The sequence below is a fragment of the Apaloderma vittatum genome, unplaced genomic scaffold (genome assembly GCF_000703405.1).
Source record: "Apaloderma vittatum isolate BGI_N311 unplaced genomic scaffold, ASM70340v1 scaffold38114, whole genome shotgun sequence".
Taxonomy (NCBI): domain Eukaryota; kingdom Metazoa; phylum Chordata; class Aves; order Trogoniformes; family Trogonidae; genus Apaloderma; species Apaloderma vittatum.
This window is the reverse complement of record NW_009711665.1, coordinates 17,501-44,572: the sequence shown is the minus strand read 5'-3', so window position 1 is coordinate 44,572 and position 27,072 is coordinate 17,501. Positions and strand designations below refer to the sequence as shown.

Below are 27,072 nucleotides of genomic sequence, written 5' to 3'. Positions count from 1 at the left end.
GGCCGGCTGGGAGAGTGGATGTATCAAAAATTGATCAGATTCATGACCTGCCTTGAAAAACACTGGCTGCGTTTGAAATGAGTAGAGCCTGTTACATCTGAATGGGTAGAGCCGTACTCTTCTGCGGAGATGATTCCTGAGAATTCACAGTCTGGTTCCACGTGTGGCCATAGCCCAAAACTCGAGATACCCTTTCCTGCAGGTGACACTCATGATCTGAGGTGAGCAGGCCCTGCTGATTCTTAACGCGTGTGATTTTGGGCTCCTGGGTCCCAGCCTCGCAGTGAGCTCTGTGGGTGCAGGAGTCGCTGTGGAACCTGTGATCATGATCAGTGTGTTACTAGCACAAGAACATTTGCTCAGTTGGCACGTGTTTCAGTTTTTGTAATACGATTACAATTTTTAAAAGCTGCTTCCAAGATGCACATTAGAGCTCCTAAGTTATAATGGAGGTCTTTATCTTCTGTGTGTCTTTGTCACACGTTGGTTTAGTTAAGAGTAAGAAAATTGAGTAATAGGTATGTGGTGTAAAACACGAGCTCTCTCTGGAATACTGTGTGCAATAATGTGTCTAGTTTCGAACAGCACACTGGATCATTACTAAAAGATCTACCTAACTAACTGCCCATTAATGCGAATGAACAGAGGATCTGCTGGAATACCCTCTGTTGTCCATTCTGCTCAGATGGTGACCCATTATACCAATAATTGGTGATAGCAACTCATTTGCTTGGGCTCCTTCAGTTAATTTTCAAGGTGGTAGAATTTGGTGAAGAATAATTTGTCTGCTACATTAGTGTCAGTCAGGCCTAATGTGCAAGTAGATGTCTGTCATAACCGCATAGAATTATTCCCAGTTCATGGTAAGACCCCTCTGTAAGCAAGTTTAAGAGTCTTCTTAAACAGATCTGCTCCAGTGGAAAAGAGGCCCAGGAGACCATTAATTAAGCCTCTGTTAGGCTGATGTACCAAAATTATATTTTATCATAGAGAAACTTTACATAATTTCTGCAAATTGGCTAAAAAAAATTGAACACTTCAGCTTCAATATGAAATTATACTAAAGAACTACATATCTTGGCTACAACGGAGTGTCATGATGAAGATATAGTAGACTTTCCCTCTATGCAATGAATATACATAATTGGATTACAACAGTATTTTCAGTTACAAAAATATTGTATTTTAAGATGGAGGAGATCTTTTCATTTCAACTGCTTCTTATCAGAGATTCATATTTTTCTCACAAAATTACTGAAGTTGAAGGCTTGTGTTTTCGTCTTAGCACAAAGAGAGTAAGGGAGAATTAGTTATCTGGTGTTTTGGTAAACTAGTAATCATAGTATGAGTATCATAACAAATAGTAAAGTTATTTAGCCAGAACTATATCTATATATACTGACATTTAAGCATGCACATATATTTCTTTTAATTACTGTGCAGTCCCAGTGATGCTTGATTAAGTATAAAGAAACCTATTTATTCCCATTAGTCTGAGGGCAATCTTTAGTGTAATCGTGCAATACAGCATTATCTATCTGCAGAATTAAAGGTAATATTTGAATCACGATTGATTGTTTTATCATCCAGACCATTGTACAACTCTGGTTCAGCTAGGAGTTTCAGCTTTCAAGTGCTGAAGAGCTGCTCTGGAGAACACGTGAACTGAGGGTTCCTTCCTGTTTAAAAATATTAAAAGAACAGGATGTTCATGACTTTCTATCTTTTTAATCTGACTGAGGCTGCAACTTCCAGGTTTAGGACCCCTGGTGAAAAGTAATTTTAATTCTTGTTTAGGTCTGCTTGCCTGTTGGACAGGTTTCATCTTGTTAATTTGTAGCAATAGTAAGACGAAACTGTTAAAAGCAATTTTCAGTGCTCCCACTAAAGGCACTTTGTATAAAAACATGACTTAGAATGTGTATCTTGGGGATAAATTATAGAAGAGTATCTAGTAATTGTCATGATAAAGACCATCATTGGAAGCACAGTGCCTCTGTAAAGTTTTGAATATTTCTGTAAGAAGAATATAATGCATGTATCATGGATTACTTGCAAAAGCAATATATGTTAGCTGAAAATACTGTGTTAAAGCTATTGCAAGTTAGTACAGGAATTATAAAATGAATTATTTAAATAGGTGGCTTCTCATGCTATAGAGCCTGCTATTTAAACATAATATTTGATATACATTTATTTCTGCAATCAAATGGGTTGGGATTACTAACTGATAGGAAGTTGACAAGTTGGATCAGTATGGTTTGGTAAGACTCGTATAGCCAGTGAATTTGCAGTGGGCTGATGCATTCTATAGTTTCTGAGCAATGCAATGAAGATATCCGTAAAGGGAAACATTACAGAACCAGTTAGACCCAAGAGACATTTGCAGAGTGCAAACACAGGCATGGAGACTCTAAAGGACTCCAGCGTTAGCAGGCAACATCAATTTTTTTTCGTTTTTGTATTGCACTGACAAACCCATCTGTTTTATTTTCCTATTAGGAAAATTAGGACAAGGAAGTGACTGTCTTGTCACTCATGATGACAACAAAGCATAATTAGGTTTAGTACAGCATTACCATAACTTACTGACCAATATATATTATGACACATTCTTTAATTTTTATGAACTTAAATGGTGGAGCTGTATGATCTGTAATTTCTAAGTTGTTTTCAGGATCCTGGGTACTTGGCAGTTTTTTAACAGTTAAAGAACTTGTAGGTGCTTATGGGGAAACAAATCATAGAATCCTAAACTTACACTCTTTTAAATTGTTTTCTCTTCTTGTGTGAATTACTTCTGGGAATGGCTGCTTCTGTTTAAGTCTTTCTCAAGTAGTGCCTGTCCTATGAAATCAGCAACTTGGCAGTTTTAAAGCTGTTTCTGCAGTCTGAAAAAGAGCAGCAAGACTGAGTAGGGCCTTGCACACTGCATGCTGCTGCAGGAGCCACCGGGGATCTGGAGCTGCTTGCCTGTGGTCTGAGCAGATGAGATTCAGTGCGCTTTCCAGTGCGACGTCTCCCAGGGTGTTGCACTTTTTTCAGCCTACATCCAAGTTTTAACAGAATCTGGAGAGAGCCTGGGTATGGGACACCAGTGCAGTGGGACTTCATTTTGCGTAATAACTGTTTTGGAAAAGTCAGAGGAGTGTCTGAAGCTTGAACTGACATGTTCCTTTTTAAAAGGACCCCTCTGAAGCTTCATTTGCCACACTCCTTTTTAAAGGGTACCTGGACAATTACCTCTTCAGAAACTTGTGATGACTCCACCCTGTCCAGTGTTTTGTTGTAATGGTGGGTTCCAATAATGTTTTCTTATGTGCTGCTTTGAAGTTAAAGGACTAATTCAGTCATTATCTGGAAGCTTTCAGTGTAATACTTATCGTTTCTCTAGTGTTAATTGAGCATCACTTTTACTTTTTGTAGTCAATATTTGTCTATGTTCTTATTAGTGTGAATTAAATACCCGCTAGATTATATAGGGTCAAGAACTATGAAATAAAGGAACAGATCTTAATGATGATTAAAGTAAAACTATTCACAAAAGGATTTAAAGAGCTTTGCCTTTATTCTGGGGTGGGCAAGTCCCTATGTGTCCTGCCTCATTGGTAACTAAAATCTATAGATGAGATTATATCCCTGAAGTCTGAATGTTACTAAATTGTGCTGCTCCTCTGTCTACAGATTGTGCGAGCAGATGCAGTGACCAGGTTACTGTTTGAGAGTCATCTTTAGTACCTGTAGCATCTTTGCATGTCTCCATTCTGGAAGTTCTGCTCATAAGCTGTCTTCTCAGGTTGAATTGGGTACCCCCTGCCTCATGTATTTCTTTATTCCTTTAAGACTGTGAAATTGTGCTTTCTGTTGAAGTGAAGCTCCAGTCTTGCAGATGGATATGCTAACTCTGAGCTTGCCATCTTAAGGCCCTCAGAGCAGCAAGTGCACTACGCAGCGTTGTGGGGCGTAAGGACACGTGGCTGCACTGTGCAGCTGTTGGTTTTGTGGTTCCTCTTGCCTGTTAGCGTCAGCTGCAATTTCACTGTCATAAAAAGGGTGAATCCCTCCATTGCTTTTGTACAGACCGCTGTGGGGTAAGAGGAATCTAGTGGTCGTGTCAGGTGCCAGCATGAATGTGGTGGGGGAAGTGCAGGCCAGCGGCAGGTGAAACTGGCCTGGCCCTTTGAGCCGCGGCCGTGCCCGTACCAAGGTGGAGCAGTTGCGAGCAGCGGTCTTGTGACACTCCTCAGTGACCTGGGCTGGGATCCAGCCAAAACCAAACTTTGTTGTTGACCCTTTTCCTCCTTTTTTCCCCTGGAATGTTTTTCAGACAGTGTGGTACCCTGATGTGGTTGCTTGTGCAGCATCACACGGCTGCCAGCAGCTGATGTCACGATTGGAAGGATAAGGCAGTGGAACTGAGTAGCTGGGGACAGGGAGGGATGACAGACTAGTTTACTCAGGACTGTGGCTGAACGTTGAACCACAGCCTGAAGGTACGTCTGTGAGGCTGGTGCCACAGCTCATGAGGATTTTGAGCTAGTTAAGTCACGTATTGCTAGCAGCATCGTTGTTGCACCATACACTACATTAAACCTTGCAAAACCTGCTTGAGATGATTGGCAAGTTGGATCATGAGAACTCTGTGCTTGTGTTGGTGTGCCACTGTCTCGGTGCCTGAGCTAGTTTGGTTACAGTATAGCCACATGACTATGTTTACCTGAATGGAGTAAGCTAACTTAAAAAGTTACGAGTTCTTAGCTCTGTCTCGAGATGAAGTGACATGACATGGGTACCGACTTGCTACCAGAGAAAGATGAGACCTTACTCCAATTTGTTCGTGGCTCGCACCGGTTCACTTGGTTCAGAGCCAGTTAAACTCACTCAGTGGAAAATGTCCCACTGCCTTTGGAATTTCTGCTGGGTTGAAATGACTCCCAAAGGGGACCGACAAACAGAACAACAGCGCAAGGGTGTTAGGGACTCGTGGCTGGAAGTGAAGGTAGAAGGGTGCAGGCTCTGCCTGCCTGGCTGTCGGAATGGAACGCGCTGCCGCGCTTGCTGTGCCACGGTTATGTGTTTGCCTCCCTTGCTGCGAGGGAGCTCTAAGTCAGTTGTGTACATGCCCACAGCAGTGGTGACAACACAAAATAGTCTTGAGAGGGCAGAATTTCCCAGCTGGCAAAGAAAAGATGAGGTGTTTTCGGTCTGCTGTATGATTCTTAGATGTTTCAAGTAGAATTTTTAAGCTCTCCCAAATAATTTTGGTCTGAACTTAGTTTTTATTTATTGATAAATAATAAAGTACTACTTTTTCTGCAAAACTGAGAGGCTCACTTCTGTGTACACAATTAATATAAAAATAGTAGATCTTCACTTGTTTTCTTCTAGGAAAAGGTAAAAATCGTTGTTATATTTTTAAATAAGATTTTTTCCTTTAAAAAGAAATATTTGCCATGATTCCAATTTCTTTTAGTCTCTTTTCCCTCAGTATTCTTCCCAAACACATTTCTTAAAAAGGCAAAAGTTTCCAGCCAAAGGGGGATTTATGTTAATAATTTGTTGAAATGTAGTGTTTTTTTGAGTAATATGATTTAATAAATGAATATGAGAGCTCGGAAATGCTTTCTTCTTTTTCCATTAGATCATACAGTTTTGCCAACAGACTGAAGAACTTTTAATAGTTTTATTTCATTTTTTGATTGAAAATGGGGCTCTAGGAAAAACAATTGTGCAAATGTTAATTCTGTCTTTCTCCATCAGTGATTGCTGTTTTAGGCAAGTACTATGTAGTTTCCTAGAGGAAAAAATGAAAATTCATTTTAAATGTTTATTTTGCATGTGGCTTGTTACATCCTTGTTACCAAGAGATGATTAAATATTTGACCACCTAGTAGCGTTCTTCTGTAATGTAAAGTCATATTGCGAGCTGGTTATTTCATTGGTAAACTTTTAGGGTTTGGGGGTGTGACAGAGAAATCTCATGCATGAGTTGCGTGGCAGAGTGGGTTTTGATACTGCAAACATTTACAGATGGAGGCAGCTCATGTGCATGTATCAACTGCAGTAAATACTCAAATGTAGGAGGTTAAGCAGTGAAAACTGTGCAGACTTGGAGTCATCTGAATTAGGTCAGTAGTGGAAATTATCTTGGATTTATTGTGAGCCTTGCAAACGTGGATCTGCATTTCAGAAGACCAGCACCAGCTTCCATTGTAGTTCTGGAAGGTTCTGAACAACAGAACCAAGGTCAAGGCTGAGATATTTACGCAGTCCCAAATGGTAGGGACAGTATCCTGAAGGCAGATCATTGGTTTTAGACTTTATTAGACCCTTACTTTAATTACCACCTCATTACTTGCTCTGCTTCCACAAAAAATATTCCATACTGTCATTTTCCCTAAGTAACTGGAAATGTGATTGAAAGGGATGTTTAAAGTGAGACTAATTCAAGATTAAATAGTCACAAATTATATTATTGCTACATGTAAACAAATTACTTGCATATCTGATTTTATTCAGATTACTTTTCAAGTGGTAAATAATGCTTTATCACTTATATAGTGCTCTTACATCTTTAGAGTGCTTTTCTCACATTAATTAATCATCATTAAACACTCTGAGGTGGGTAGGTTAATACTATTATCCCCATTTTGCAGATGAAGAAATGTAGACTGAGAGGTTGTGATTTGCTCAAGGCCATATAGAAGAAATAGAATCAGAGCTGGGATTAGATCTGCATCCCTAGCTTCTAATTTCAGACCAGTGAGATTGTGAGCCACAGTTTTGAAGCAAAATACTCAAGTATGCATTAGAAACAGCCCACACTTAGGTGGTCTCTTAGATGCCCAACTTGCAATTTGTTTAAATCGAAACTTTGCTTTTGTGCCATACTGCATACTTTCACGTTCGTGCCCACAAGTGCGAAAATAGCCTCTCGTTCATTTAAGTACTCCATCTCATGGAGTATTTTTATTTTCATAATTTTTTCGTTGAAATTAATTTTCATCTTTAAAATACCAGTTTCTGGTTCTTTAGACTTGAACATAAGTGTGTGACTTGGATGCAGCAAGTTTAGCATTGGTACCCAAAACTCTCTACAGATGATACTGGTACGAGCTCTGTTGCTTATAATTTTTCATGAGCTGAGACGTAAATAAAATTCTGACTTGGCAGCTTGTGTTACTGCTGCTCAGAACAGGTGAGAGAGAATTACCCTCAGTGTGCTAAACCCATAACCTTTGTAGGCAGTGCCTAGCTGCTTAGTAGAGACATTCACGTGAGTGCAGTCTGCCTTGGAGAACTACCTAAATAAAACAGAGTGGTCTTGAGACCAGAACTATTTGTGCACCACCTTGAAAATCAGAAGCACCACAGAGAATTATATTCAGCTGTTAGTAATGGGAGCATGTGCAGAAGCAACAGGTAAGGAAAAAGCAGGTGGAAGAAAGAAAGAAAGGAAGAGAAAGAAGGAAAAGAAAGAAAGAAAGAAAGAAGGAAAAGAAAGAAAGAGAAAGAAAGAAAGAAAAGAAAGATGTGCCCTTGTACGTGATGGTGAGGACCTGCTGGGGAAAGCTGGGGTCATGTGGAACAGTTTAGAGTCCCGTGGGCACAGGTCAGAATCGGCTTCGTGCCACAGCATCCTTCTCACCTGTCCTCACATCTCAAAGGAATGTTGCAAGTGATTGTACTGTCTGGCTGCCAAGTTAGGAGATGGGGCTTCAGTTTCTACTGTTCCTGACCAGAGTTAGTGGTTGAGTTACTCAGCCTGCAAAGTCAGTGCGGTACCTTTCCACGGCGCTGTATGCTTTAAATCATGGAAAAGTTTTGGGGTTCTTCAGATGGAAGATTGCAGAGAAGCTGAAATACAAATAAATGGATTGGAAAGAGAGAAATGGTTGCAGACAGAAGGAATTTTCTGCCTTCAGGCTGCTGTGATGCCTTTGGCTGCATGGTAAGAGTGGTTCGCGGGTGGTGTGGAGTCACCAACATGCAAGCTGGTCAGAGGGGCATAGGGACACCTGGGGGATGTGGTTCTAAGGCTGGTCCTTCTGCTCTGCTGTGACGCTGCTTGTGAAACCTAGAAACGGGAGATAGCCTAAAAGCAGCAACATACACCCACCTTTAAATAGCTCAACCTGGCAGTCATGAGAGCAAAACCAAGGCGTAATCTCCTCCTCCAACCATCTGGTTTTTAATGCAGAAAGAATTGCGCTTTTAGTTACAGGTGCAGAGGTGTGACGTCCCGGGGCTGTCCCGGGGGGCCGCTTGTGGAGCTCCCAGGTATGGGTCTCTCCCATCAGGGGCTTGAGAAACACTAAATTTTGACAGATTGCTCTTGAAGGAAAGGAATGAAACAAGGTATTTGCCTGTTTGCTTCCTTTTAAGACTGTGGAATGTGTTTTCTGACAGTAGATCCTGTTCTTTAATAACCAGCCCCACAATTACGTAATGTTAAGTTTGCTGCAAGAGTAGTTTAATAAATATTTTAGTATGCAGATAAGCCATTGATAACTGCGTGCATTCACAAACTCATACATTTTTATGCCTAAAACAGAGGACAGTTTAGAGTTTATTAATACTACTTCGACTACGATGCCTTAAAAGTACTGCACAGTTGGGGGCATTAAATGTCCAGACAAATTGAACTCAAATGAACAAACAAACAGGTCATTTATTTTATTTAACCTGAAAGGAATTTTCATTCTTTAATTGTAACTCTAGATATAAATTATGTGTGGATGATAGACTAATGATTTTCCTGTGTTTGATTAAAGGCAAAGAATCAAAGATTTGTTTATATATTTATCTGTTTGTTTCTTTGCTATGATAAGACCAGTTGTTATCCAAACAGTGTGACTGACCTAATAAAGGACATATGCATAATTGATCTCCATCTATTTTTCAATATTTATTCTCTATTTTTTTAATAGAGTTCAGTTCCAGAAGTGCAGCCTGAAATATTTTTAAGGTGGTATGTTTTAGCACTTCTGCAAAAGGTCTCATTTTATGGTGGCCACTGAAACGAAAAGGTTTGTTGTTGGTTCCACCCTTTAGTATCCCTTCAAGAGAGATTATATCAAAGAAGAAGAATTAAATTAAAATTGATTGGTGTTATTGATTTTTCTTTTTTTTTTTTTTTTTAAAGGGGATAAAGGGCGATGGAAACAGTCTATGCCCCTACGCTGTTTTACTGCTGGGCTATTTTTTAAAAACATAAAAAGCATATGTGCTCAATTTACATACTTACTAATTAAAAAAGCTTCCTGGAAACATTAAGTAGACTATCTTCTGTAACCTTTAACATTGTAGCTAATGGATATAGCCTGGAAATTTTCATAGAAAGTCCTCTAAATAATGTAAATGATTATGAATATGTAACTAGTTAATATGCAGCTACGAAAGGATTATCATGTAGAGGTTAATGAACATGCTGCTCTTATGGTGTGCAGGGCTTTTCTTTTTGTGCTTTTAGCTCACTTCATGCATGGGAAGTCATGTACTGGGAATGGAAAGCTTCCTGTCCTTTCCATCTTCATCTATAATGGGGCAATTAAACTGGAACTTTCTTACAGGATTTTGTAAACATTTTTGTATGCTTAATAATTTTGATTTTCACAATCACTACCAAATCTAAAAGAATCACGTTGATAGAACAGGCTCTGACTCTTCTACTTGACAGTGGTGGGCTCCGTTGTGTGTTAGCGTTGTTATCAAACGTTGCTGTGCTGTACAATTTATACCTGTTACGGAAACTTTACTCCTAAAATGAGCTTAATATTAATAGTGTATCTTAGATTTCTGAGTTGATATCCTGCAGAAGTCTGTATATTTACTCTTAACCTTAAAAGTAGTTAGGTTGCACATTGAGGAAAATTCGTGCTAGTCTTTTGATTTATAGGAGTTTAAAGCAAATCATAGATTTAAACTTGTTTTACAAAGGATGAGCTACCTGGCTGAATTTCCTGATGGATTATGAAATAGCATAACCACAAATGTAGAGCTAGTCCTTTTCATTTAAGTACTTTACTCTGTTTAAAGAATTATTACCTCACAAAATAGTCCCATTTTTTTACTCCTATGTGAATAGAAGGTCTGAGATCTGTTCTGCAATAGCTGCACATATGCTAACTAAAAAAAAATTATCTTTCATTCTGTTGTTTGGGAAAATAAAAAGAATTATCTGCTCCAGTGATTTCAGTGGTACTTGAATGTATGTTATTGTTTTCTCTGCAAATTTTCTCATTAATTGCTTTCAAATGTTAGCATTATTTTGGCTATAGGAAAAATGAAATTTGTAAAAAAAAAAATCAAGAAAATGCTTACATTGAGAAAATGTCTAGACATATATAATTGCCTCATGGCTTCATTGCATTTCATATAATTGAATGAAATTGTTTGTGTTATATTTTTGGTAACCATTATTCAGAGATCATAATATGTTTTGAAAGACAAAATCTCCTCGTAATTGTGTCAGAGAAGGTCACAGGTTTCAGCATCTCATCTGTTTGCTATATCTACATAGTCTAAAAAATACAGTTAAAAAAGAAAAGAACGATTTCATTTTAACAATGTCTTTTATTTTGCAAATTATTTTGAATCTCTTGGGAGAGCCTGTGGCGTAAAGAAATAAGTTAAATACTTAGATTAAAACTTCTTTTTTGTTGCTTTTTTTCTTTGACATCCCAACAGAACAGAGGGGAAGCCAGCAGCCCATAATGCTGTCAAATATCCTTGTATTTAAACACCACAAAATTAATTTGTGCTTTTTCAAATTAAAATGTCTGGTGGAAATATTTGTTGATGTAGCTATAAAGTAAAAAATCTTTTTGGTGCTGTAGAGTTAATTTGGTTTTGTTTTTTAATGACCCAGTATGGAAGTTGCATTAATTTCTTGTTACAATTTAACTTGTTTTCTTACTCTGCAAACATGTAACATTGAAAATAGATCTGAGATTGCACAAAGTACTGCTTGTCTTATATCGTGTGTCACCTGGTAGTTCTGGAGCAGGTATTGTACCAAAATATGAATTGAAAAGCTGTAATTTTTTCTGTGGTTATCAGTCCACATTAGTGGATGATAAAGTGTGCTGCTTAAGAACTACCATCCACATGCCTTTGCACTGACAAATAAAAATGTACGTAGAGACACCACCAAATCTGTAAAGCTGCTGTTCTAGTTTCTGATGCATTGACGTTGCCGCTGTGTGCTCAGCCTTGTTTTTTCATGAGTAGTTATCTGTTTTAATGACAGGTGGTCACTGGCTGCCAAGAAAAAATCCAGCACTGGTAAGTGAAAAATGTTTGATTACATGCTTAAAATACTGATGAGTAACCTAGTTATATTTTAGTAAAGTGTTGCTGTTTATTCTAATGATAGCCATGTTTTGGGGATTATAGTTAGCAATAGCTCTGAACTGTTGCAGTGTACGCTCAGTATTTTCCACTGATATCGTTATTTATATCACAAATACACTGAGCCTTAGTGTTTTTACTTCTGTTTTAAATACCCAGCTCATTCATCATTTTTCCCCAAGTAACCTTATGGGATGAATGCTGAATTTGCCTGATGGGTGCAAAGGTACTCCCAAGGTAGAATTAATTAATTAATTCTTGTTTTCTTTCTAACTATGGAGCAAGTAGGGAAATCCTGCTTCCACCCCTCCATGTGCTACAACAATGTGAAAGTAAGGTTTCCTTGTTTTTTTCCCCCCAGTGAAGGGTGTGATAAAGCTTAGTTTGAAATACTTAGAAAGAAATGGTTTGTTATGTAAAAAAAATTATCTCTGGGCACTTTTTTCTCTGTTGGCAATCTATGGTTAATAGAAAACATGCTTAGTAAATAATAGTTTTGTATGGCATCTGAGGAAAATGTACATTTAATGGTGAATGAAATCTTAGGAGTTACTGTGAGATAGAACAGTTGATCTTACAGATATCAAATTACAATATAGCCATGCTGTGTTTACCATGATTTTACTGAGAGAACAACAGGAGCTGTCTTGATTATTGTCTGCAGGGTTATTGCAGAATCACAGCAACTGCCCCTTTAGTGAGGAGATTAAACCTTTGGTTATACACCATCAAGCATATAATATTTTAAATTTATTTTAAGAGGCTTTTTCTTCATGCCTGAAAGATCTCCAAGCAAATAATTTATATTTAGTGTGTATCAAATGTTTTTAGTTTAAATGCACATAGGCTGCAAGCGCTGGATAAGAGGAAAAAAATCAAGGCAATCTATACACATCATCGTATTAAATTCTGACTATTGGCTCACAAAAATAGTCTAAAACTAATATGTTTCATTTATGTTTAAAATTCAGAGGCTGCGTTAATTTTCAATAAAGGAAATAATATTGAAGTGCCTACTGGTGCTGCTGTGGTGAAGTCAGGCAGAATATTCCCAGCACACATACTTTCTCAGGAGCTTCGCAGGGTCTGTACCGACTTGGTCCCACATGAAATTCTGCATTTACATCCTTTGACCGAGATACAGTATTTTTCAAAAATAAACTAATGGACAGAAACACTCAAAATTCGAGCAGATTTTTAAATTTGGGAAAGTTATGGCAATTTTTCCCTTTATAGAAATGGCTGAGGTTTGTGGAGTGGGGTGGGAGGGTTGACTGTGGAAGGAGGAGTTGCTCATGTGACTGCTTTTATGCAAACTGGCCATGGCCCCATGAACTTGGGAGTTTTGAGTACAGAATATTAAAAAGAAAACTTAACTTACTGATATCTTGTGTGTAGAAAAGCACTTTGTACAGCCTCCATGCAATTTTTGCTTTATAAAAAGTATTTAAAATTTAGCAAACTTGTTGTACAAGAGCTGAATGCTTTTGTTTTGACTGAGTAATTTGTTCATACAAGACCTTTTAAGTAGTCAATGACACAGAAGACTGTTAAATAGAATTGCGTGAGTAACAAGAGGGTTTTTAAATGCTCAGCTTCAATATATTTCCATTAAATTATTTTCTTTTTCATTTTTAGTACACTTGTTGAACTAAAGCCATAAATTCAGTAATGGGTGTGATATGGAATTTAACATCTAGACACACGTGGAAACGCACGTCTAGATGTTTCCCAACATTCATCCTCCCTTTTCCCCTTGGTTCTTCGTTGCTTATTGGGACTGAACATAGTGCCGGTACACACCAGAGCTTGTGTGACCATCAGCTGTAGGTGAACAAGGAGGTCAGCATCCTTCTTTAAGTAATGATGTTTCAGGCCAATTAATTAAAAGGATTGATTTTCATTTTCTTTGTCTCGATGGTCCAGTTCAGGATGTGGCTGCACTTTTAGAGACTCCCGTGGTGGAGGTTTGATCAGTGAAGGGCAGCAGTGCCACTAAAAAAAGAAACATACTTTGTTCTGTAAATCAAAATAGCTTTGTAGAAACTGATTTCTCCTGTCCTTGAATCAGATAATTCAGTAACAGACAGCAGTCAGACCTGAAAGGCAATATCTTCTTTTCAGATTAAGGAATAAGTGTTGAGTGACTTTCAGCCATGAAACGATGGGAGTGTTTAATCCTACTGCGCGTGGGGGTATTTTCATACCATGCTCTTCCCACAGAGTCTTCTCTGTGTTTGAGACAAGGGCAAGGCCTTTGGCTTGGGGTATCCTGTTTGGATCTTTTAGTGGGTGATTGGAGCGCATCAGTGTCCATTTCTCAAATGCAGATCTTTGTGAGGCAAAGGCCAGATTCTGTGAACATCATTAAGTAATTGGATGTTATCGTTGGCACCAAGTTGTCATTAGATTGCTGCCCCCTCCCCCCCAAAAAAAAAAAAGATCTCAGTGACTTTTGTTAAGATTCATGACTTTGTCCTTCTTTGAGAGAAGTGAATTACATTTTCACTTTGATGTGGGCAGTGGACAGAGAAACTTGCCTAAAATGCCTGAGACAGATCTACTGGCAAACCAAAGCAGCAGCAAGCATCTTTTGTAAAGCAGCCATATGGAATATGGTCTTAATGTCCAAGCAACATACTAAATTGTTTTCTTCAGGATCAGTTCAGCAACTTAAAATACGAAGTACTCCGGGTATAAACTGGGGTAATTACAGCAGAGTTCAACTGTGGAAGCAAATGAGTCAAAACAGCGAAGCATCAGTTAATTTTTCATGACAAATGCTGAAGAAGATTTCACTCTGCTTAGGAATCTAAGAAAATCAATGATAATATTTTGAGAGTTGTGTTATCAGCTATGACATTCATTTTTCAGCACATTTATACATTGCTTTCCTGAATCATCCTCAGAAAACCTGTCATTTGCATCTTGGGTCAGCGTTGTTAAGTGTGCTGCTCCGTGTTTTCAGTTGCCTTTTATTGCAGAATTTACTACCATATATATGTGTACTATTTTAAAGTACAAGTAAACAATATAATCAAACCTGACATTTATATGCCAGCTACTTCATGCAGGAACTGATTTCCGACCGTATTCAGAATGGCAGTGGTCCATTAAAAGACTTTTTCCAGACGAATTTAAGAACGTTTTGACAAAAGAAGGCTTTTTTAGAGGGAGTGCAGTTACTTGTTTTGCACTCAAAGGAAAATCCCTGCAGCAATTGAGATGCTATATCTTGCAAAGTCCTCTGAAGAGCCAGATGACCATTGTGGAATAATTTGCCTAAGTTCACCGAGACATTTTTGTCTTGGGAAGCAACATGTAGCATGAGCCTTATTTACATTTGGGGTAGAGAAGCAGCAGAAGGGATGTTCCTCACCTGTGTTGTCCCTTGTGAGGGGTGCAGATGTTACAGAATCCTAGTGGTCAAGCCATCTTTGAGGCGTGGTGACTCTCAGTAGGAACACAAAGTTCACATAAAAATCAGAATTAATTAAAATGTTGCCCGTTTATATCAGCTCAAACTAAGGTCATGAATTCTCTGTTACAAGTGATGCTTTGAAGAATTTGCCTCTTATAAAGCATAAACTGGATATTCAGTTGTTTTTCTAAATGTTGATGGTGATATAACTGTTAAATTTGATTATGGAATGAGGTATGCCAAATCCTAGTGAAATAACTGATTCTTTGCACTGACCCCCACAAAATTCAGAGGGAGACTAAAGCGATCATGTCCGTATTTTAATACCTGTTATTCTAAAATAATGTTTGTCATCCCAAGTCTTACAAATAAGTTGTTAATCTATCAACTGTATATAAGAGAAAAAGTTTATTTTCCTGTATTTTTCATGTGTTCTTGAATTACCATTAGAAAAAACATTAACTCTTTACTTTAGATATGAAATTGAATCAACTTGACTTTGTCAACAGGAAGAAGGTGGAGAGCGATTACGAGGCTCTTCAGGAACGACTCCGTACATTGCCCGATAAACTGTCCTACGATATCATGGTATGTGCTGTAGGGTTCACACAAGAAAATGGGCTAAAATTTTTAGTAACTCAGGTATCTGCACTGGAGATGAGGTGCTCAGGATTCCGGCTGCCACATAGGACTTTGTAATGTTACATATATTATGATAATAATTGAACCTTTGCTTTTGTTTCTTTCTTTTTTCTTTGAAATTCATTATAAATTACAGTGTTACTGACAACTGAGAACTGATGACATAAATGCTAACACCAAACCTGACATGTTTGATATGTAAATCTATTGTATAGAAAGCTATAATTATAACTGAATTATGGTAGTTAGTCATTTCCTGAGAAGAAAGTGGCCGTAATATTTCCTGATTCAAGGAAATAAACCCTAGAACATTGATTTTTACACAAAAAGCTGCTGCTAGTTTTTGTTTCACCAATCTTCACATTGCCGTAGCGATCTTTGCTGCTGCTTTGAATCTTCCCTAACACCTGTACAGCTCCCTGTGTAAACTTCATCTTGTTCACCAGAGTTTTGACCAGATTGGCTTTTCTGTCTTTCTTTTTTCCTTCTCCCGTCTTGAGCCAAATTCAAGATACTTCTTTGAGGGAAGGGAGTTTGTACTGAGAATAGCTCAATGGCTAATTTCAGTACAAAGTGCCTCACTGCTTGCTCCCTTGCCAGCCTGGCTCAGCATATAGAGTTGAGTTGTTAGTAAGACGGTATTGGAGTACACTTACCATGTGGGAAAAGAGAGTATTCCTCTTTCTTGTGCTAATGATTCAGCTCTGGATTTTATGTGTTTATGTCTGGCCACATGATGCGAAGTGGTAAGATTGTTTTGTTTCGAAGCATAGAAAAAACCCTATTTTTAAAAAAGCTAGATAGGGCTTAGTCTTAGTTAAAGCAGCAATGTCAACTCACATCTGTTATTTTAAATTTATATAAATAGTTCCTATCCTGTTAGCCAAATATTTTCATATGTTTTCAATTTTGCTTTCATCATTTTGGGGGAAGAGTGAGCATGCAAATGGTGCAGTCTGCTACTAGAAAACTGAGTCAAGAGGGGTACATGTGTAGGAGAAGGACATTCTGTGGAGTCTTAACATCAGGATTCTACCTTCTGGAAAACTGTTCAAGCATTGGTACCCTCCTGGATACTGATGAGAACACAAGTGGCTATGCTGAGGAGGTCAAGCAAACAGGAGAGGAATGAAGTAGAAGGAACTGATACGAGCTGACTGAGACGGATCTAATTTTACCTTAAGAAAGACAAAACCTGACATGGATGTGGTTCTTAGCTTTTTGCCACCTTAATTTTAATTCAATTTGATTTTGTTCTCCTAATTTCTTTGCAACTGAAGCCCAAGGGCAGGCAGGCAGGTGGCAGTAGGTGTGAGGGTATGAAAGTAGGGTCTGGTGCAGGACACAGGACTTGGGCTTGACCAAGATTCCTCCTCAGCATTTGGACTTGCCCAAGCATCATCTCTAAAGTGTGGGCTCTGGAAGGTTTCTTAATTCGTAAAAACAATGTCCCATACATTGTAATATGTCTTAAAATGAGGTATTGAGAAATACCTCTTCTATTTATTGCCAGCATACTCCTGTCTGAAGTAATCTGGTTTCATATGTTGTTCCTGTGCCTGGAGAATCATTAGAGAATGGGTCTTGCTTGGTGGAGCATCCCTTGAAGGTCTGCACCTGGTGAATGATACAACAAAGTGAGATGAAGCACAGCCTGTGATCCTGCTAGCAGCCCCACAAACTTACCCTGAGGTTTATAGCTACTTACTGTTAGCAAGGCAGATGTTGAGACAAGCAACTTGTCTTTGGCTTGACCATGCCTACATAAGTATTTTAAAAAATTTAGTAAAGCTAAACTTAGTTTTATTAGGAAATTAATGTAGTCTGTGTATGACAAATAGGTAACTCACCTAAGTGATAATATTTTTATTATCAAGGCTTACATGTTAGAATTAAGTGAATTTGTTTTCCACGTGAGCATTCAGCTATACTATAGTTTTACATCACAAAACAACTTGTCAAGTTAAATACCACTTCTCTGATTTTGTAAGTAGATTGCTAAATTCAAATTGATCTGGTCATCTAATATTTATGAAGGGTTAGTCATTAAATAACTGCTGTAGAATTTTGATTTCTTTAACTCTGTATTTTACTTTTTAAAAAAACCCTAAGATATGAACGACTGTGTAGGTCTTATTTTCATTAGTGATTTTCAGCAGTTTCTTCTGTGCCTTTGACAGGTACCTTTTGGTCCTCTTGCCTTCATGCCAGGAAAACTTGTCCACACCAATGAAGTTACTGTTCTGCTTGGGGACAACTGGTTTTCAAAATGCTCGGCAAAGCAGGCTGTTGCGCTGGTTGAGCACAGAAAAAAACGTAAGTATGTCTCTGAACATAATTTAGTAGTCAAAATTATGTGTCTTAATATATAAAATCAGTAGCATCTACACTGTGGGTATTTTTTGTGTGTGATCTCGCTAACAGAAGTCTCATTCAAATGAAGTATCAATTTAGCACCTTATTTTCCATTTTTACTTGGTGTTTTATTGGATATGTCTGTTTTTAAAAAAACATCTAGCCAGAGCTTTCTTTGAGATACATCAGCTTAAGTTACCAGAATTTGGATTTTGGTGTTAGGTGTTAGAATAGAACATCAGTTGAGACTTGTACATTTGTTTATTATACTCAAAAGTAAAAAAAAAAAGAAACAAAATGAAAAATCCCTCTTTCACTTGTCTTTAATGTGAGAAATGCTGTATTGTCTTCCAGAAAGTGAACATCACATTGTACTTTTGCTCTCAGTTACCTACTCCCTATATTTTATTCCCTTTCTGCTTTGTTTTGCTTTTCTTTTTGTTTTTTTTTTTTGTTTTAATCTTTGTCCATATGATTTTCCAGCTTTCTTCTCTCTATATACATACTCTACTCCTGCTTGTTGTTTTCATTCCTCCCTTGCTGCTTGGCTGCCTTTCTGCCTCTTGCCCTTGGTGTTTCTATCCATTAGTGTGGAGAGAACCACTGGATCTCCCCAGATCACGTACCGTTGGTGACCTCCAAATTCATCTTCCGTAGCAGCACATCACAGAGGCAGATAGGCAATTCCTGGTTTAGTTTCCAGCTCTTTTTAGTTGGTGGTGAGATCTTGGCTTTGAAGAGCTAGGACCACCAGCAAGAGGTGTGCATGGTGCACTTCAGAACCTCTTTATGTTACAAAGAACGAGAGCCTGAAATATTTGATGTAAATGTCAAGGAAGGAAAAGCACAATAAAATGGAAAATAAATTGGTACCTATTAGCCTTTGCTGTTTGCTTCAGATAAGCGTTTGAGTAAATTTTTTTCATGTTGGTTTTACCTGTAATCTGTCTCATTCCTGAATGAGTGCTCACTGCAGCCTTACCCTGTGTATGCTACAGCCACCACAACTATTTACACTGGATTTTTGTTTGAGTTCAGCTATCCATGTTGCTCCTTGCAGCAGAATACCTCAGATGTTTCCTGTCTGAATACTTTTTTTTTCAGATCTGTGCAACCAATATTTATGTAAGAAAAGTTGGATTTTTTAATAAAAATCTGTTTGCTGTGTTATTTTAAAATATACCTTTATGAAGAACATTGCCAAAAGTATGTAATTGGTATTTTACCCATTATCTTTCTTAATCTGGCTCTCCTGGCACAACTTTGCAATTTTCTTTCTTACTGAACTGAATCTACATTATTTATTGTGACTCTTGTGAGATCTCGGGTCCATATCTTTTTCCTTGATCATCTGATTTTCTTCAGTGTGGCAGAATATTTTTGTCACTGTTACGTTCAGTGAAATCATTTGACCTTTGCATAGTAGACATTTTAACAGTAAGTAGTCTGCTGGGAGACACACAATAAATGACAGATTCTTTCCTTTATGATCTTTTAAATTGCATTTAAAATACAAACTCTGAAATACTAATTTCTTTTAAGGCAAAGTAGTCATTGATGCTGGATATAAACCCTCCTCCATTCAGTTGATAGTTCACTTCAGCTGTGTGATGGCTGCCAGTGGGAGGCTCCAAAACACTGGTATTAACTAAAAACTTTTTATTTAAAGGACTATTTTCAGTTTTGGATGATAAAAACCATATTAGTGCATATGATTCTGAAAAAAAATAACTCTTTCAACCATTTCAATACTGTATGAGGGCAACTTAGAGGAGAATATTGGAGATTTTATTAGTTTATTCTAATTAAAAAGAAGTTATGTGCATAAAAGACCTGTAGGCTGTTGCTGTGTAATGTGAATTCGCCACTTGTGGCCCAAATGTGAAAGATCGATGTTTCACAAGTATTAATTTAAAGTCTCCTTTTTGTGTATTGCACTGTAGTTATTTTTGTAGGTTTGACTTCTGGTGCCAGGGGCGTGTTGTGAGCGTAGGGGCTTTGTAGTTTATGGGGTGATGGATATCGGATGGATATCATTACATTGATGCAACATGATTTGATTTTTAGTACGTAATCTTTTTGTTTTGGATATGAATTTTGTGAGTAGGTCACACACACTGGAAAAGAGGGTGTGCTTACTGTGGTGGATTATATTGCAAGCAGTCCCCAATGTCCTGTGTGCCGCTCGGGAGGCCCCAACACAGCAAAGCTTTTTTAAGCATGTGCTTAAGGCCAGTATGTACTTAAAGGCTTTGATATATAGGAATCGGGGTTTGAACAGAGCAAAGAAAGGCTCATGCTGGAATTGCTTCCAGAACAGAAAGCTGGTAACATTTGTTGATGGTTTATTTCTTCAGTGACCTACATTTTTTTTTATCCAATATTGCTCTATTTAATTTGGATGGGTGTTTTTTCATAACTAGCTGGTCAAATCTGTTCAAGTAACTGAAATTAACGTAATTAGTGTAGCACTAGTAATTCTCTGCTTTAGCAGAAATAAAGAGTTATAAGGAATAAATACACACATTTGTATTGCTTACCGTATCTTGTGTCCCACTCTCCTAAGTGGTGAGGAGTGGGAGAGCATCCGTTCAGGTTTAAGTTTTCTAGTGGTTTCCCTTAGGTGAGAGGTTCCTGTGACTCCTGTGACAGTGTTGTTTCTTGCTGATTCTGGGGAGTTTGCTTTACTGCCTTTGAGGGGTGTTGTGTGAGTCTGCCCTTTGAAGACCTCCAGTCACCTGTTTGCCTTTGAGGACACCACTGCCCGAGTGGTTAGTTTAATCAAGGTTCGTGGAAGATTTTCTTTACAGTATGGTTCCTTCTGTATATGGTATGTTGGATGCATACAAGAATGGACAACATGAATTTCACAGAATCACAGAGCAGTGTTGGTTGGAAAAGACCTTTTGAGATCATCGAGTCCAATCATCGACCTGGCCCTGCCAAGTCAGCCGCTAAACCGGGTCCCTAATTTGCATGCTTAAGCAGTAATAGTGTTGTCAGATACATCAGACAGTATCAATGAGTATAAAGCCTTGGAAGTTAGGGGTAGCAGTAGGAGTGTACTATATATAAAAGCTTTAAATATTACTTAGTCCTAATTAGGTCATCGTTTTTGTCTTAGTAGTTTTGTTAAATTTGCTTTTTAAAGGAGAACAAGTGAGAAGATGTTTACTTCTCTGGAACAGAGAAATTCCCAGCCACAGCAGATCAATTTCCTGGTTAAATTTTATTTAATTGAAAGGAATAATTGAAGGGTGACTGTACTGAATTTTAAAAGTAAATGCACTTTAACTGACATAGCTGTAGAAAGCCCTATTTTGGGGATACATTTTTGTTTGCTTAGCTTTTGATTTAGATGTTCAGTGTTGTGATTGGTTGAAATGTATTTGGTAAAATTTGGGACAGTCACTCATGTCAAATGTTACTTTTTCATAAAATATTGATCATGTCTTCTTGAATAATATTTGAGTTGCAGTAGATTTTTAATTTGCTGTGCATTTTTCTGACATCTTGGATATTCAGTTAGTTCCCAAACTGTTAAAAAAATAAACCTAGTAAAGTTTATGGAATTGCCAAGTATGTTTTTAATTGTTTTAAATTTGTTGGAGTTTGTTAAGCCAGGTAGCACAGATAATGGGAAACACTTTACATATATGTTTGTGCATGGAAATGTGAAGAAATAGTGAAGTAGATAAAAGGATATGCACACCAAATTCCGTTATAATAAAAGAAATTAGCTTTTTAAGTATGTCACAGTTTAGCACAACAATAATGCAATTGTAGTTTTTTCTCTTACAATTATCTTGCTTAAGGTACTTCATAATATTTCTGTTCTGCTCAAGGCAAGACTGTATTGTCTCAGAATTCAAAGAGGGAATAAAGATTCTTTTTGTGAATATGGGATTATATCTTTTACATGTTTGTGATGATATAAATTACATTTTTTCTCTATATCAGTAATCTCATTAATTCTTTAAGATGGGAAATTTTTCATTACAATAGTCCCTGTGGTAGTTACTATAGAAGGAAATTAAATAGATTTTTCTTGTAAATATTTGTGGATTAATTCACTATGCTAGGTATTCCAAGTGTCTAAACACTTTAAAAGGTGGGAAATTAAAACATGCACACAGAACTAGGAGTGGTTTTATTGTGTTAAAAATTTATCAGATAAAAAAAATCCCACTTAAAGGAGAATTGTTGAACTACTTGGCAATTGCGTCTTCAGTATATGTAAGAATACCCTTGCAGTGTCATGCCGCAAATGAATTCATGAAATGAAAATACTGATTACATTAACATACAGTATTGTGATAGTACCCAATTGTAAATTGCAGTATGTAACCTTTAATACAAATATTTGCGTCAATCAAAGTTGACCGATAGCTTAGTATACAGGGTTTAAAAGATACCATTGTTTTTATAAATAAGATGATCCAGGCGGATGAGGACCAGTTTGAATTTGTTCCTTATCAGCATTTCCAGAAAAAAGGATATTGTCTCCAAAATATATGATAGGAAGGCTTTCCATTTCCCATCTGTGAATGAGGGAGGCCTTTAGAGGTTTTAATGTTTCATCCAAGGGTGAAAATAACTTCCTTTATATTCTCAAGAACATAATACAAACTTACATACTCACTTTTTGGGGGGGAAAACCAGGCAGAAAAGAAATCTAGCTATTGTTTTTATCTTTTAATAGAAATACATTTTTTCTGCTTTTTTTCCTGAATGCTGGAGAATTTTGTTTCACTGTGCTTTTGACCATTTTTTAACCATTTTTTGCGATTATCACTTTTTAGTTTGATAACCTCCATCAGTTCCTTCCTTACCCTTGTTAACTTGGGAGCTGATTCGGAGGAGTGCTAAGTGCTCTAAATTTGCTTTGCAGTTCCCAGGAGGTGTTTGGTTTCTCGCAGGACCACAGTCTAGGTATTTTAACCAGAACACAGTGAAAGAAAGTAAGGAGAATAGTCTCCTTTCTGTAAGTTACCTACGGTGATTCAGAGAAGCCCCTGCCTTTTTGTAATTCTTACTGGGCAATACAGGAGTTGTCTGAATGCTACCCTCCTTCATTTTGGAGGAATTTAAATATATTCATTTAATTCTAGCAATTACATAAGTGTGTGAGCCTAAAAGAGAAATGCATTGCTTTTATTTAGTGTTCCTAAAACCAAATTACCTATACAGATTTTTACAGAAGAAAATCGAAATGACTTTGGTTTTGATATCGGGGGAACATGGAAAACAGAATGAAGGTTGTGTTTTAAACTTGTAAAGCTGATGCACAAAGGATTGTGTTGCATTTTGAAGGACTGGTGCAGTTGCTGTTATAATGAATGAAATTTATGTTGTTGCAAGCACGAAGAGCTTAAATCCATATACACAAAGAGCAATCAGGATTCTCTTTTGAATCTTGAAACAAATGCATCTCTAGAAAAACGCACAGGAAAGAAGAACGAAGAAGAGTGTTTTGCAAAGCTCTTAGACACTGCTTTCTGCAGAACTGTAGATCCTACTTGTTTCAAGCAACCTCTTTATTGGAAAATTATTGGTTAAAAATTTTGTTGCAGATTGAATATATATTTATTAAAATACAGTTTAAAATCATCAGATGATTGATCTACCTATACAGACTCCTAAAAGCAAGAAAATAAGTACTGTGCTTAAAATAGTGTGCTGTAACTCAACCATTAATAGTGCTTGTAATCGTACTGTACTTCTGCGAGGAAATACCCTCCATCTCCAAAGAATTCAGAAGTGGACTGTGTGCATTAGGTTGCCTGATACTTTACCTCCAGCCTCAGTGGTATTAACATTGCCATTAACAGGCCGCATGATAGGTATTCTTGTTTTGTTCAGGGGTCAGTCGTAGCTATGCTAGCAATAGCTGCTCAAAGATTTTGCATGCCAGATGCTGTTCTGTGGCTCCCCTGTGTAACTTCCCTTCTGCACCTGAAACAGGACGGTGGCATTGCCACAGGGGAGAGGGAGAACCGCCGAGGTGCTGCCTTCAGGTGCAGGTACTCAGTCCTTGCTCTGGAGGAACTGAGCCACTGCTGGTAGCTGAGGTGGGTGATTTTTCCCTGGCTTGTATAAACACTCTGGATGTATATAAACACTCTGGATGTACATAACCAACTAAAGACTGGTTGCCCTCTGCCTGAGAAACTGTGTTAGACTATGAAGAGAACTTACCTCGAAATCTCAATTACGTACAGAATTCTTTGTTATACTTAATTTAAAATTTCTGTCCGGTCACCTATCCTCAAAGGAGATTATTTCCTAACCTTCCAGCCTTTTTCTTCTAAGTGTTATATCCATGAGACTCCCCTGAAGACTTAACTGAACCTAGCAAGGTAGACCAGGCTTCAGCTTCATCTCAGTTTGTCCTGTTTCACAAAGTCTGACTTTTCAAAATAGATCAACCTGTTCTCACTATTCTTGTCTGTTCTTCCTATTTAAATCCCAGTGTAACACACAGTTTCCAGAAGTAACTAAAATAATGTCTATGATTCCCCAAATCCTTACAGACAACACTCCAAGGACATTAATGTCAAACTCAGATAATTAAAATTTGTATCCAGCCAAGCTAATTAACCCATTAAAGCCAAAACGCATAGATGAGAATTTGTGTCAGTTTGGCATTAGTACGTTGTCATGTCTTGTAAAATCTGGCTTCGGTGGACTTCATTTCAACAATATGAAATGTGTTTCCCAATTATTTTTTTCACTCTACCAGTGTATATGTAGCAAGCAGAGGACAGCTTCTTAAACCTGGCTAATCATGGTGTAAGGAAATCCAGTCAAGGCCTTTCAGACTAATAAGGGAGCTGGAAAAGAGTGATCTAAATGGGAAGAACTCTTGCTGCCTGTAAATATTCAAAGGCTGCTGTGCAGAGGAGATCTGGGTATCCTGATTTCTTATTCAAATAATTTTTCCTTCTGGTGGTCCTGGAAAACAGTCCTAGAACTCTGGCTTGTCTGTGGCGCTGAACAATCTTTCCCATTGGTTTAGCGAGACTTGTAAATAGGAACTACTTGGGTTCACCTGAAAGCCATGTCAGACTTTTCTCAGATTATTGGATGTGACAAAGTTGGACAACAGCCTCTGGTTCAATCCGTCTTAAAAGGCTCTAAGAAGCTTAAACCACAGGGTAGTAAGAGGAGGAGACTGTGGAGCCTCTCTTACTTTACCAGTACTTTTCTGGGGGTCTTAATGAACAAAAATCCTTGCAGTTTGTGAAGTGACTTGTTTCTCACTAGATAAGGTACGTTTTAAAATTCAGTGAATGACATTGGAGGCTTTCAGCATGCACAGTGGCAGGTTTAAAACACGAAACCCCGAGTTGCCCCTGCAGTTAAGTGCACGAGCCCTTTTCCAGGAGACCCCTTCTTTGCCGAGGGGTCTGGCCCTGGGAAGGTCTCTCCATCAGCCGACCGGGCTGGCTGGGGACATGGGGATGGAGCGTCCTGGTAATCCCAGCTGTCCACTGACGTGCGGCGTGGCCCAGGGCAAATCACTTAAACTGTCTGTTTCTTCGTCTGTAAAATAGGAGAGAATAATACTTACCTCCCTCACAGTGCGCTGGGCAGATTAGTTAATGCTTGTACAGCACTTTAAAATAAAACGCAGTGTGTAACTGCTCCGTGTCCTCACCTAATGCAGCTACCCGCGCGCTCCCGTCTGGCAAGCAGGATCGCAAGCTGGTGCTCCAGAAGCAGCGTAACCTAGATGGCTGTTGAACAATATTTAGATGTGCAGACAAGGACTGAGACACTCGTGATGTTTTAAGAAACAGCTAAGCATCACATTTACTATGAGTGTAAAATAAAAGCCTGAGGAGAACTAGTCTCAGACTGGACATTTATGTACATTGAGACTTCTGTCAAGAGCTGAAAACACCGATGGGAGCATTTTGTACAAACGCGATGGTCACCTTTCTTTGATTCTGTCATTGGAGGCTGCGAAAAAAGCTGTGGACGATATTGGTAGGAATTAACCGAAGAACGAAAGCTGCGTATGAGAGGTGATCGCTGCAGCATTGGATGGAGGGCGAGGCGGCTCAGGAAGGAGTTGTGAGAGGGGAGCAGGACCCCGATTGCGCGTGGAAGGAGCTGTGGTTCTGATGGGTGTGTCTGGCACTGCCCAGGTGTCGAATACTTTTTTGCAAATAGTACTTCAGTAGGAAATGTAAATGCAGAGCATTTTTCAGGCGAGAATCTTAAGCTATTTCTTAAACACAGCTTAACTAATGGAGATGACTGCACATTTGACACGTAGGTTGTTGTTTGGCTTAAAGGCTAATGCTTTTGAAATAACTCAGAAGTCTGAGCTGTGTCTTTGTGCCTCTTGTTGGAAAGGACGGGCATTTGCTTGAGTAGCGTTTTCCAAAATGCATAATTTTCTTTCTAAACTATTTACTGCAAGTAGATATTTTTAAGGAATTTTATTTTATACACTGTGAAATATCAATAGAGGGGAAAAAAGCATACGTTCTGTTAAAATTAGGATGAGAGTAATCTCACACGCTTGGTGAGAGTTGTGTTTTGGCTTGACTGTTTCATGGATAATTCCCTCATCTGCGTGTGAAGAGAGGGAGGAGGGATCTCGACCTGTTGGTGGGAGTCTGAATCACTAAGTAGATTTTGGTTTGTAAGTACAACTACAAACTCATTTTGTCTACTTAAATGCATTTAGTAATAATTTTGTGATTGTTAATATATTTTCACACATCGTATCTGAAAGGCCTATTGGTATAATAAATGCCATCTTGGAAATATTTACAACTGCATACCCTAGCCAGGAAACTGGATGGGTAGTAGTTATGTAGGTATATGCTTAAAGCTTTTTAGGATTAGACCAGAGAGATACTTAACCAAATACTAAATTAGATAGGCAAGAGGAGCATTTAAAAAAAAAAAAAAAAAGGAAAAACAAAAGAGTAAGAATACCGAGAAAACACTTTGAAAATAGATGAAAAACTAGACTATTTTGTAGTCAAGTTTTCCCTCATCACATGTTCCTGTCTGTAAAATGGGAGTAGCAGGATGCTCTGCCATGTTTGTATATTGCGAAAATAAATAATTTAAGGTGTATGAGGTTTGTTACATGCTACAGTGCTGGTGATCATGTAAGTATCATAAATAGTAGGAAGCAGTTCTGTGGAAGGAGCTGGCTGGATTAATGACGTGAGTTACTACTTAAAAAAGTTTCTTGGAGTGTGACTTTGCTGATCCCATGGTAGAGGGGATCTTTTTGCTCAAACCAGGAGAGCTTCCTTCATAGCATTGTATGAGAC

At 38.1% G+C, this 27,072-nt stretch overlaps 1 protein-coding gene across 1 annotated transcript in view; it reads left to right on the top strand.

Annotated features, from left to right (window-relative positions):
• The first annotated feature begins 4,780 nt into the window (after positions 1-4,780).
• The window catches only part of URI1 (URI1, prefoldin-like chaperone), a 36,495-nt gene continuing 14,203 nt past the window's right edge, over positions 4,781-27,072 (top strand). Inside the window, exons 1-4 of the mRNA XM_009867699.1 lie at positions 4,781-5,203; positions 11,252-11,286; positions 15,283-15,361; positions 17,596-17,731. Of these exons, the coding sequence (XP_009866001.1) occupies positions 4,781-5,203; positions 11,252-11,286; positions 15,283-15,361; positions 17,596-17,731 (673 nt within the window). The remainder of the gene's footprint in view (positions 5,204-11,251; positions 11,287-15,282; positions 15,362-17,595; positions 17,732-27,072) is intronic.